Here is a 12,666-nt window from a genome sequence, read left to right as displayed (position 1 = left end):
ACGTGCATACTGCAGGTGGTCACTACGAAGTTTGGCAGCTCTGGTGACCCTTTTGCTCGACTACACAGCATGGACATAACTCTCGCCCGGGCGACAACGCTACAAGTGACGCTGGTTCCTTTCTGTCGGCTAAGCTACAACCTCAACGCCAAGATCTTCCGGCCAAAATGGTTTATCGTAGCCATTACCTCTCGTCCCGATATTGTACCGGAGCTCAACTTTGTCCTTGAACTGCGCAATCGGCTTCACCTGCAGAAACTCGTGGCCTACAGCTTTCGACTCTCGCTTTTCGAAGAACTCGTCCTTGAAAAGATTCTTTGAGGCATTCTTATGCAGCAAAGCCAGCATCTTCGGCAAGAGGTACGACATCGCATGGTAGTTGTGGAATACCGGCTTTTCGTGTTGCTCCCACACGTCTTGCCAGATATCTTTGGGGTACTCGCCAACCGACTTCACGAGCCACTGGGAGTAGTAGTTGAGCGCCGTGTCGATACCGTACGAGCCTCCTTCTTCACCTCGTCGGATGAGAGCGTGCAGGACTGCTGATGAACCGATTACGCCGGTGCTTGCGGGAGTTAGCGCGGATCTCAAGAACAAAAGGCGCACGACTTACCAGTAATCTGAGTTTGGAAATACAGGCGTCACCGCTTCGTTGTGCCCCATCGCTCGACCATACTCCAATGAGACACCACAGCAAGCATCACTGATCTGCTGCCACCCACTGCGATTCCGCCATGGTCCATTCCAGCCATAGCAGTTCTCCTTCACATGGATGATGCCACGATCACGCTCTTTCACGAGCTCAAAGATGTCGTTCCGGCTCAGTCCATACTTCTCCATGACACCTGGTCGGTACCCTTCGACCACGACATCAGCATGTCGGATCAGATCTATTAGTCTCTTGCGGTCGTCTTCTTGCTTCAAGTCCAGGAAAGCTGTCCACTTGCCCCAATTCAAGTCTTGATGCACCCCAGAGAGGTCTGTCAAATGCGGAGCGGTGATGCGCATCACGCTGGCTCCCATCTCTGCAAGGCTGCGAGTTATGGTCGGTGCTGCGATGACTCGGGTCAAGTCGACCACCTTTAGTCCTGCCAACGGCCTTTCTGCTGATGAAGGCATTGAGTCGTTCTCCGGCCACCACGATGCTGGCTGTTTCGTTTGGGACGGTCTGACCTCGTAAAGACCCACGTGCGCATTCGCCTTGCCGTGTTCTGTTGCCACGAACTCCTCGGTCGAGTGTGCGACGGTTCCGGCTTGGCGATATTGGTCATTCATGAGAGTGTCAAGCTCTGCGGAGTGAAATTTGCCAACAACTTCTTGGAATCGCTTCGTCACGGACTCGTACTCTTCATTTGGATCGCCGTCAAGATCCATGCCGAGCGCTTCAAGAGTCGGATCAGGATTCATACTGCCATGGCAGTGATAGAAGCGGCCATCTTTCGTCTCATAAATGTTCGTGGCCAATACTCTGTGAGGCGACGCTCCAGCCCGATGGATGTCAGCATTAGGGAATCCGTACTCCGCGAGTACTTTGGGGTTGAGCCAGTCCTTGCCCATTGGCTTCACTTCGCCATTCTCGACAACCTTGGCAACAAACGGACTCATTACAAACAACGAAGCATGATCCGTATCGATCGTCACTTCCGACAGCTCGCTTCCATACTTCCGCTGCCGTAAAACATTGAGCATGCTCGCCTCGAACGCCTTCAAAGCTGACACACTCTCCGCAAATCGCCAATTAATCGGTATGCTGGGCACGTCGCTGCCAGTGAACTTGACTAGTTTGCCAGCATCCTTGATCTCCTGCGGAAGCTTTGGAAGCAGGCCATTGTATAGAATCTCGTTCACGAAGATGTCCTGAGCTTCTTGCGGAATGGAGTAAGTGCCGCTTGCTTTACCTCCGCCAATGCTGAGGTTGGAATGCAAGGAGAATCTGTTAGGATTGCCTTCGACTTGCTGGTAAGGATCTCCTTCGCCTGTATTAATTACTTCTGCATCGCCCTCCTCTTTGTGGCCATTTGTTTCTGGTCCTTTCTCGCCCATGGTACCCGCTGGAAGGAAAATCTTGGTGGTTCAAGAGGACTGGAGAGTGCCAGAGATGAAATCGTTGCCGAAGTAGCACAACACAATGCGGACGTTGTGGATACAAACAACCAGGTTCAGGGCAATGCACCGACAACCGTTAGCCGAACGCAGGTCAAGCGGCAGCCGCTGTCTGCTATGAGGGGGTGCTGTCTCCAGCTTTTTGCCCCGCAGATGGGGCATGATGTCTTCACCCTCGGCCTAGTGCTGCCAGCCACGAATCCACTACAGCCATATCCACTGGCCATATTTGACGACCAAGGTGGCTATGGGCTCATCCACACGGCCACGACATGAGGACTGCCAAGCAACCTTAAAGTGTGGACCCCTTGCGATTTTTCTCGATCAAATGTCAATCAAATTTGAGAAATTAGTCAGTAAGCCACTGGCTCGAGCCAGTGCCTGTGGATTGAGATGTCGTTGGCCTTACGGCTGTTGCTTAATCCACCATGGCCACGCAACACTACCTCGGCCACAGGATGCACGAGTCGTGCCCACCTGCCCATCCATCGTCAGCGCTCCTCTGCGGGAATGGGCATCGCGCATATCCGGCTCGGTAGCGAGTTCTGTGAAGATGATTACGAGTCAAGGTGCTGATGGTAGATGACTTCTGTATTTAGCGCGCGAACAACCACAAGTAGCAGGGCCATCGGGAAACAGCAATCGATTTTTCGACGCCCATATCATTGTTACTGAAGCCCATAACTCACATCTCACCATGGCGACTCCACGGCGTCCTGTCCGCATCGCTAATTGCAGTGGAGCTTAGTCGCGGTTGCTGAGGCATTGCCACGTGGTTTTCGAGTATGGCTAACACCCTTCTGTTTAGGATCCTGGCTACCATGTGTACAATCAAGCCAAGCATGGTCCCGTCGATGTCATAACAGGCGACTATCTAGCAGAGATCAACCTGGGCAACGATGCCGAAGCAATGTCGAAGGGCGAGCATCCAGGCTGGATCCCAACAGCTTGGGATGGCCTCCAGCAGTCGATCGAGCTGATCGCAGAGAAGAAGATCAAAGTCGTTATCAACGGCGGAGCTCTCAACCCCAAGGGGCTTGCTATGAAGACGCACGAACTCATTCAATCAAAGGAGCTTGGCTTGAAAGTCGCGTGGGTCGAAGGCGATGATTTATTGCCCAGGATCAATGAGATCCTGTCCAACAAAGACTCTCTTCCTCACCTGGACAAGGACAACAGCGACATCAAGCTGTCGAAGGACACAGGTGTCTTCCTGACAGATCGTGATTGCAACCGTATCCTGTCAGCGAATGCCTACCTCGGCGGTCGCGCGATTCGAAAAGGTCTGGAAGAAGGCGCCGATATCATCATCTGCGGACGGGTCGCGGACGCATCTCCCGTAATCGGTGCAGCAGCTTGGTGGCACGATTGGGCTTCTGATGACTTCGACGCCCTTGCTGGGGCGTTGATAGCTGGTCATTTGATTGAATGTTCTTCGTACATCACAGGCGCCAATTTCGCAGGTTTTGATCAGTACCCGATCGAAAAACTGCTCGACTTGGGCTTCGGTATCGTAGAAGTGGACGGTCACGGAGACTGCGTCGTTACCAAACACGAAACACTCAACGGCTTCGTCACAGCAGACACGGTAAAGTGCCAGTTCCTATATGAACTGCAGGGAAATATCTACCTCAACTCAGATGTCAAAGCCGACACAACCAAAATCCTCATCGAGGACGTCGGCAAAGATCGCGTCAAGGTCAGTGGCATCAAAGGCTATCCTCCTCCACCAACAACAAAACTCGCAATCTTCTACAAAGGAGGCTGGCAATGCGAACTCCTCTTCAACGCCACAGGCTACAACACCGCTCGCAAATTCCAACTTCTTGAAGCACAGCATAGGAAGAAGCTCACGGACTGGGGCATCATCGACAAGTTCGATATCCTCGACTACCAATGGGTCGGAAGACCAGAATCGAATCCTTCCTGCCAGCTCGCCTCAACGACCTACATCCGTGTCTTCGCGCAAGCACAAGACAAAGACACGGTCGCCAAAGTCATGTCCGCCTTCGCCACAAACGCAATGCAACACTTTGCCGGCTTCCACTCTTCCCTCGACCATCGCACGGCGGCACCAAAGGAGTTCCTGGCATTCTATCCTGGAATCATCCAGCAAAGTCAGCTAGACGAAGCAGTCTGCCTTATCCCGCCAGACTCCAACCAGGAACCTCAGCGCCATGTTGTAGGTCCACCAAGCAAATCAGAAGCGCTGCAGCCTCGAGAAGATTACGAGACCGCCAGGACATCAAGCCTCGAGAGCTTCGGCTCGACTGTCATGGCGCCGCTTGGTGACATCGCCCTCGCCCGTTCCGGTGATAAAGGAGCCAACGTCAATCTCGGTATCTTCGTGCATACTGATGAAGAGTGGGATTGGCTACGCTCCTTCATGACAAAGACACAGATGAAGAAGATGATGGGGAGTGATTGGCAGGACTGGTACCACATTGAACGGGTCGAAATGCCGAATATCAGAGCGGTGCATTTCGTGATATACGGACCTCTCGGACGAGGAGTGACGAGCTCGAGATTGCTGGATGCGCTTGGGAAAGGATTTGGAGAGTTTATTAGGGACGTTCATGTTCCGATTCCGAGCAAGTTCTTGGAAAGACGGTAGCGGACCTCGAGAGCGGTTCGCATAGAAGTAGACTCTCGAAGTCATCGATGGTAGCTATAGGCCTGATGCGCAATGCTGATGCTCAAAACCTCTACATCAGATCTGATTGGCGACTCTTATGCCTCCTCCCATCTGCGCACGCAAGCGTGCCGTATTTTTCCGCACCGCGTGCAAGGACGTGGGAACCGATCCTCGCGATCACATCTGTATCGCCACCGAGAGCAGTAAGCACACTTGGTGGCTGGGTTTTGTGCGTGTGGATTTGTTTTCGGAGGCTTACAATGTGAGTCGGCGCGTCGTGCAGTGGCGTGCTCCTGTTTGGAAAGCGATGCTTCTGGTGTGGAAATGGTGTCCGGTGGTTCAGACAGAAGTATATCTGGTGAAGGATCCTCTTCCCGACTGGTATACGCTCTCTTGCTAAGGGTGCGCTGGCTTTTGTTTGGCGAGCCATAGTCCCACAGTCTCTTCTGTTTGCTTCGAAGTCCATATGCTGTCTTTGCCGCCTCTTCGAAATTCTTCGCCAGTAGCATCCTCTCCGCCGCCGCGCGTCGCTTCGGCAAGTATTACTTCGAGGTCGCGCTGCTGACTGCTGACCCAGCGCTTGACAAAGGCTGCAGGGTCTTTAGCCAAATTGTCGTAGAACTTGCGCTTCGCATTGGTTTGATGTATTTTCTGCACCAGCAGCGCGAGGTCCTCGTCAATCTGAACAATCTTCTTCAGATCACCGACATGCGCTTTGGATGTATGGAAGCGCGTCAATTGTTGGAGAAGGGGGTTCGGAAGCGGTACGCGAATGTCGTAAACTGTCTTCCGCGATGGTGCCAAAGTCTCGGTTTCTGCGTCTTCGCTCGGTGATTCTGCGTCTTTCGAGCCAGTAATGTAAGGCTTGTCGACTCGTATCGTGTATTGAAGCTGCACCGGTGGCAAAGGCTGCATATGAGGAAGGAGTTGATCCGGAACGTAGGGGAAGTAGACGGTGTCTTGCTTGAAAAGCTTGCGAAGTGGCTCGTCGCAGACAATCTTTCGCTTGTCCTACAAACAAAAGGGTGTCAGTCATGGTCGAGAAGCGCGTGTCAGCACCTTAGACTGTGGTGTAAATGGTGGAGTGAGGCGCGTCGTGCAGTGCAGCTCTAATGGTGGAGCGCGTCGTGCATTGCATTTTTCACACACTGCACCATAGTCTAAGCGGCGGATAGCCTTCAGCAACGTACCTCGTCTTCTTGCAAACCCATAGCACGGCAGTACTCCCAAATACCTTGCACAGCACCGGCTCGGTCCTCTTCTTCAGTGTCCAGTATCTCGGCTAGCTCCGGGCTCAGCTTGAATCGCTCGTTCTTCTCGTCTCGTACAAGGTTTATGGTGATGTTCATGTTCTCGTCCGCTTTTCGAGTAAATTCCAATGTGTCGAACTGTGCTTCGGAGCTGGCTGGATCGTAGTTCTGCGATCCCGGCTGTGATTTCCGCCATTCGATCTGGCTGTATTGGTCTGGCTGCAAGTTTGGGTCGCGGTCGAAGTGGATAGTGATGGCCTTGAAGAAGGAGCTCAATCGCGGTCTATGTGTTGCTGGAGGCTTGTCCTCTTCGTCCTCTTCCGGATCGTCCAGTAGCCGGCCTTCGATCTTGACCTTGAATGTCGCGTTGCTCTCGTTCAGCTCGAACATGCCGTCCTCATTGTTCGATCCTTCCTCCACGAGTTGCCATGGCTGGCCCTCTGCTGTGTTCGAGATCCATACCCGCATAATGCCTTCGCGCCGGGTATATCTCCGTTGTAGATTATCGCTGATGTCCAATCGCTTGCGCATCATGACCGCGTCCAGCTTCTTCTCTACCTCACGCAGCTGCTTGTACCGCTCAACGCCATCTCCGACCACGGCCTCGCTGATTTCGTCGGGGATGTCGCGATCCGTGGGCTTCTTCGCCTGTCTTCGGGCATAGTCTTGTCTCCGTAACTGCTCGAGGTGCTGTTGTTGTAGTTGCGCTTGTGTCAATTGTGGCTGGCCGGTTTGTGCATGAGGAGGAGGAGCGACCATAGGACCTGCATTGCGAAAAGTTCGCTCCAAGTCAGCGAAGCTGATTTTACGACGATGCGCGCGAGCTTGCTCCATGGTGATGTGAGGCTGGTGGGAACGAGAATGCGCCGAGGGCGCGCGCAGCCGTACAGCTTTAAGAAAGGAATGGCAGCAAGCGCATTGGCCTACACATTCACATGGAAGGTGATTAGGTGAATGGATCGAGCTTACCTGGGCCTCGTCGCTGCGCATGCGGGCTTCGGTTTTGGGCCGCTTGTTGATAGCGGTAGTTCTGCATGATTCGCCGATCGCGGTGTGCCAAGGCCTGGCTTTTGGAACTTAGTGAAGGATGCCTTGATGGCTGTCGAAGGTGATGCTGCAGTAGAGCGATGGGAAATGGTCAAGTTGACGGTGATGGAAGTGGACGATGATGAGCCAAGGACCAAGGTAACGCGCGACGCGACGACTGCTTTCCTGAGGTGCGACAAGACAAGGGGGGGGATCTGTGCTCTGCAAGCGAGTGAGGGGCATCCAATCTGCACCCTCAATTGTGAGTGACCACCGTCAACAACCTTCCATCGAGGCTCGTCTGTTTCCATCGGCCACCGTCGTTGCCAATGCATCTCTGTCGTGCAGTACATCTTCTACCGTACTCCCCAAACGACCATATCGCCATCCCATTCACGTCTCCAGCTGGCGATCACATGCACGGGCCTGTCCGGAAGCTTAGCACGTGTACGGTGCAGACCATACGTGATACGCCGTTTCACCCTATCGAGAATCCTTCAGATCGTCACTGACCGGGCTAAGTATCTCCAGAGAACATCTCACTCGATCGCACGATGGACAACCCGTGTCTTTGACATTGTCTATCACCTTGACTGAGCCTCCACAGCTGCCGTCAAGACATCTGCCACGCCGAAGGAAATGAAGCTGCCGAGATCATCATGCTAACACTTTGCTGGCAGACCGATTCGTGTATCAATGGGTAAGTCGCTGGGTCAATGATCCATTCCATTCTCAATACCACAATAAGTTCCTCCAAAACCTCACGGATCACCTACTTTCTGGTACATCGATCGAGTAGTTCGCAGCAAACACTATGGCAACGTTCTTGCTTTGTACAGTCCTCGGCGCTTTCGCAACACCAACTTCTGCGAGCTTCCCTCCGCCATTGGTAGGCGTGACCACCATACCAGTACCCGGCCAACCAGATACCTCGATCTCATACAAGGAAGTGCGTGTCTAGGAAACGAACCACTCTGGCGCAGTATGCTGACTATCACAGACCACAATATGCGAGACAGAAGCGAAAGGGTACGCTGGCTACGTTCATCTACCTGCTTCCAGATTGCATGATGTTGGGTTGGTTGAGCCCTACAACATATCCACCTTCTTCTGGTACTTTGAGGCACGGGAGGATCCTCAAATTGCACCAACAGCTATCTATCTGGCAGGAGGTCCTGGACAGTCATCCATGTACGGTGTCACCGAATCGGGAGGACCTTGCACAATCCATCCAGACGCAAACAGTACTCAGTATAACCCATACGCTTTCAACAAACATGTCAACATGCTCTACATCGATCAGCCTGTCGGCACAGGCTTCTCATATGATAGCTTGCTAAATAGCACACAGGATCTGCTCGCCAATACTATCGCCTCCTTCGACAGCTACGATGAATCGATCCCGGCAGAGAACACCACTTTCCTCTACGGCACATTCCCGAGTCAAGATCCTACAAGGACCATTAGTACATCACAGACTGCTGCCAAGATCCTATGGCGGTTCGCACAGGCTTGGTTTACCAGCTTTCCAGAATATACGACATCAGACAAGCGTGTGTCGCTATGGGGCAATTCTTATGGCGGGTACTGGGTGCCCGCTACTGCGGCCTACATTGTCGAGCAGAACGAGAAGATCAAGACCAGCCAGTTGCCCGATGCATACCAGATTGAGATCGACACGATTGGCTGGACGAACGGCTGCCCAGATGTCCTCGTCCAAGGAGAGTACTGGCCGGAGATGGCGTATAACAATACCTACGACTTTCAAGCCGTATCTTTCGACGTCTATCAAGATATGAAGGACAGCTGGACCATGCCAGGTGGATGCCGTGATCTAGTCGAGCAGTGCAGGACGCTCGGCAATGACCTCGACCCCGACTTTTATGGCACAGACCACCAAGTTAATGCCGCCTGCATCCACGCCTTCGGATTCTGCTTCGGAACAGTAGCTCAAGACCCTGGAAATAGGTCTGTGTTCGACATAGCCCACACCAACCCCGACCCATTCCCATACTCATACTTGATCGGCTTCTTCAATCGTGCGTGGGTACAGCAACATCTCGGTGTTCCGGTCAACTTCACGGGATCATCGAATTCGGTGTTTGACAACTTCTTCATCACCGGTGATTTTGTACGCTACGAGGGACTGAAGACGATATCCGCACTTCTCAACAGCGGCACAAAGGTCGCCATGATCTATGGAGATCGCGATTATCGGTGCCCATGGCTCGGTGGTGAGCAGCTGGCTCTGCAAGCCAACTGGACCGATACGGACGCGTTCCAGAAGTCAGGCTACGAGACGATCAAGACAAGTTCCTGCTATAATGGCGGCGTTGTGCGTCAGTACGGGAATCTATCTTTCTCACGTGTGTTCCAAGCTGGACACGATGCGGCAGCATACCAACCTCGAACAGTCTTCGAGATCTTCAATCGTGCCATGTTTGATAAGGACATTGCAACCGGCACATCGCCAACCAATGATGAGCGGAACGATTACGCGAGTACGGGACCACTGAGCAGTTTCGGAATCAGAAACAAGATGCCGGAGCCACCGCCAGTCAATTGCCATCTTTACAATGTGCCTTTGAGCTGTACCACGGAGCAACAAGAAGCACTGGCGAATGGGACGGCCGTTATCCAGGATTTCAATGTCATCAAGCCGGATGGTGGTAGTGCCGGGGTGCTGGGTGGGAATATGGTGTAAAGACTCCATCGAAGGAAAGTTTGGAGATATCGATGCTGACCAGCTTGTAAGTTTTGAATATTCAGACTTTTCCGATACCGTCAAATGACACTCAAGCTGATGAAGTGAAGAAAAGATTGCGTATTTCGATCCCTTCCTCGCATTCTCACAATCCTGCATTCATGCTCTTTCGCCAGCTGCATCACCATGGCACCTCCCAGAAGCGCCGTTGAGATCAGCACGCCTTCAGCTCAACCGAATTCTCTGCTCTACACTATGCCCCCCGAGATAAGGATAATGATCTTCGAGCTTGTACTACAAGATACGGAGGACAGAGGAACAAGCCCCGGCCCGGTGTTCTTGGCGAAGAACAAGAAGAACGCCTCCTGGGCAAAACGATTTGCCTTCCTTATGTCTTGTCGGGCGATGTATCATGAGCAGCGGGCATCTACTTCAACACGCACGAGATCGGGCTTCTGGCAATATATGCTGGTGAAGTGACTAGATTCGTGCAAGGGCACAGCCTCCTCCGACTAGCAGCAATCCGGAGCCTGGAAGTCGTTATCGTTACAACTGACGACGCCACTGCCACTATGCGACTCATCACAAGACTTCCGAGACTGAAATCCTTCAGGTTCCTCCTCTACTCTGATGACCGCATCGGGTCTGCCTGGGAGCGCCGTTCTTTGCGCGGCGACAGTGAGAGATCGGCAGTACTTTTCTTGCGAAGGATGCGGCTAGAGCTCAAAGGGTTGAAACGAGCGATCAGACAGGTCAAGAGCTTGGAGAACTTCGAGCTCGTGATTGATGAGGACGACTGGTACGTTTTGCCATTGGAGATCGACCAGGTGAAAAAGATGGAGGACGAGCTTAAGCAGGCTCTTGCAGGACGTGCGACGACCCGGTGATCCTGGCGTAAGCTGATCCCGCGGATCGGCGGCCTGTGTTGAAGGAACCGCGCTAGCATCGACACTCCAACCGACAACAATGGGCGTATAAAAAGATTGACGCGTGTTGTCTAGCACAGGCAAGCATTGCGCAGACTCGAATATGTGAAGACTTATATCGCAGAGCAAGTGCGTCTTGCAGGGCCACATATTACACCGACCACGGATAGCTTAAAACAATGGCAGCTTTGCAACGCTCAAGCAGAACCAACGAGATGAGCGCTATCAGCTCAGAGAAGACCTTAGTCCCTGTGGTAGAGGACTTGGACCTTACAATTTCTTCAAGCGCAAAACGAGATGTGAGCGCCCTTGAATGATGGCTCCATGCCACTGCCATGCGTTCTGCCTCGTGAGTGTCTTTGTCGTGCCTCCAAACTTAGGCCTCAACCACCGACAAACAGTCAGAGACAACCAAATCTTGCCGGGGTGCATTCTTCAGCCCGTTCGTTCGAGCACATGTCCCGGAGCTTGAACGTCAAGGGATCAACCAGGCGACCTTTCTAGCCTTCATCGACGGTCTAAACGAAGCTTTTGTCGCCAACCCGGTCATGCAATACACTGGCATGGCCGGAGCTGTGATGTCCCAATTTCACGGCCTACCTCCGGTGCAATGGGCAGGTATGGGTCTGCAGACAGCTTCGGGAGTCGCCTCGTTCGCGACATCGCATCGCCGCACGAAGGCATACGTCAAAGCTGTGAACATTGATCTCTTCCATCCCGCCGATCTGCATGTAACTATCATGACGACGCCAGAGATGATGGCGAAGGTTGGGCAACCCGACATTAAGTTGCGATTGGGATCTTTGGAGGCGTTTGACAGTACCATAGATACAGCCGCCAAGCCAAAGCAAGATGCAAAAGTAGCACATGCTGACAGCACTGAGGACGACTTCAGGATGCGCAGGATCCAGGCTTTGCAAGGATACATCATGCCTCTCGATTTCAACGTCCCCGGTGCCGTAGCTCCAGAAAATCTTCTCTGCAGGATGGGTGCCTCGCAGGCAACAAGAATGGCTTCAAAGCAACACAAGAAGATGATCAAAGAATGCACAAAAGGTACGTTTTTGAAGGACACCAGGCATCGGGCGGTGGCTTGGACTATGGTCGACAGCGCGAGACATGCGCTGCACGAGGCGCATTACTCCATAGTCTGCACTCTGTGAACTGCCACATGCTTCTCGACTATGGCTAACCCCTTCTTATCTGTAGGCCACGAAGACTACCTGAAAAAGCTCAAAGACTCGGATGAAAAATGGCAGGAAGGCACGAAAGAGGCGGAGAAAATCGAAAGGAAGCTTGCGAAAGAAAAGGAAAAGGTAGAGCGTAGAATTGTGGCGAGCAAGGATTCGGAGAAGGCACGGCGGTCGTTTGAGAAGGAGGAATGGAAGTTGTTGAAGGACTTGGAGAAGGAAATGAACAAGCGGGAGAAGGATGCTGGGAAAGAGAGGAGAGAGGCGCATAAGGAGAGGATAGAGGCGCATCAGGAGAGGGAGAAAGTGGAGGGAAGGGAGGACAAGACGGGGAATAAGATTGGGTGGATTGTGGTTTCGAGGTGGGATGGCGAGGAAGATGGACGGTCGGAGGATATGGACGGTATGGTGGACCAAGAGCAGGCACGAACGTGAGTGGGAAAGCCGAAGCACTAGAGCGCGCCTTGCCTCAAGCGTATTGGCAGCATCGAAGGTACTGTAGCTGTCTCGCAGCGCTCAACGTTGCTATCTTCCTTTGAGCCACGGCGGCTAGAGGTTCGTGCCATGACAGTGCATCTCGCCGGAGGCGCATCCAAGAGCAGGACCTGTTGGTATCTTTCCTCTGCCATGGAGCTGGGATCACGCTCGCAGCTATGCGTACCGAACGACATGAGCTAATGCCCAGACTACTCCATGCAATCACATGCATTGCAATAAAACTTCCCGAGCCTTTGGGTCAGAAGGTGAGAGATGTTCCGTGGGACTGGGTCCGATCTGTACCTCGATGACGTGCAGCCTTGTGACGTTCGTTAGCGTCGAGGGTGATCTGGTC

General features: G+C 52.9%; 4 protein-coding genes across 4 annotated transcripts; 2 read left to right on the top strand and 2 right to left on the bottom strand.

Moving 5' to 3' along the window:
• Positions 1–129: 129 nt before the first annotated feature.
• On the bottom strand, positions 130–2,043 carry CLAFUR5_04490 (Acetyl-coenzyme A transferase nodX; the record flags this gene model as incomplete). The annotated part of the gene is made up of 2 exons (XM_047903638.1): positions 130–565; positions 614–2,043. The coding sequence occupies 2 exons, from the start codon at positions 2,041–2,043 to the stop codon at positions 130–132; spliced, it is 1,866 nt and encodes a 621-aa protein (XP_047760163.1).
• Positions 2,044–2,800: 757 nt separating this feature from the next.
• Positions 2,801–4,717, top strand: CLAFUR5_04489 (uncharacterized protein; the record flags this gene model as incomplete). Its single annotated transcript, XM_047903637.1, has 2 exons — positions 2,801–2,845; positions 2,912–4,717. 2 exons carry the CDS (start codon positions 2,801–2,803, stop codon positions 4,715–4,717), a joined length of 1,851 nt encoding a protein of 616 aa, XP_047760940.1.
• A 417-nt stretch (positions 4,718–5,134) lies between these two features.
• CLAFUR5_04488 (SWI/SNF and RSC complexes subunit ssr3) lies at positions 5,135–7,024 on the bottom strand (the record flags this gene model as incomplete). Its single annotated transcript, XM_047903636.1, has 3 exons — positions 5,135–5,749; positions 5,929–6,752; positions 6,958–7,024. 3 exons carry the CDS (start codon positions 7,022–7,024, stop codon positions 5,135–5,137), a joined length of 1,506 nt encoding a protein of 501 aa, XP_047760939.1.
• Positions 7,025–7,828: 804 nt separating this feature from the next.
• CLAFUR5_04487 (Carboxypeptidase S1 B) lies at positions 7,829–12,269 on the top strand (the record flags this gene model as incomplete). The annotated part of the gene is made up of 5 exons (XM_047903635.1): positions 7,829–7,963; positions 8,015–9,714; positions 10,332–10,588; positions 11,050–11,700; positions 11,854–12,269. The coding sequence occupies 5 exons, from the start codon at positions 7,829–7,831 to the stop codon at positions 12,267–12,269; spliced, it is 3,159 nt and encodes a 1,052-aa protein (XP_047761083.1).
• Between the last annotated feature and the right edge of the window lie 397 nt (positions 12,270–12,666).

Source organism: Fulvia fulva, chromosome 4, assembly GCF_020509005.1.
Source record: "Fulvia fulva chromosome 4, complete sequence".
Lineage (NCBI taxonomy): Eukaryota > Fungi > Ascomycota > Dothideomycetes > Mycosphaerellales > Mycosphaerellaceae > Fulvia > Fulvia fulva.
The sequence above is the reverse complement of the archived record's forward strand: the minus strand, read 5'-3'. Positions and strand labels throughout refer to the sequence as shown.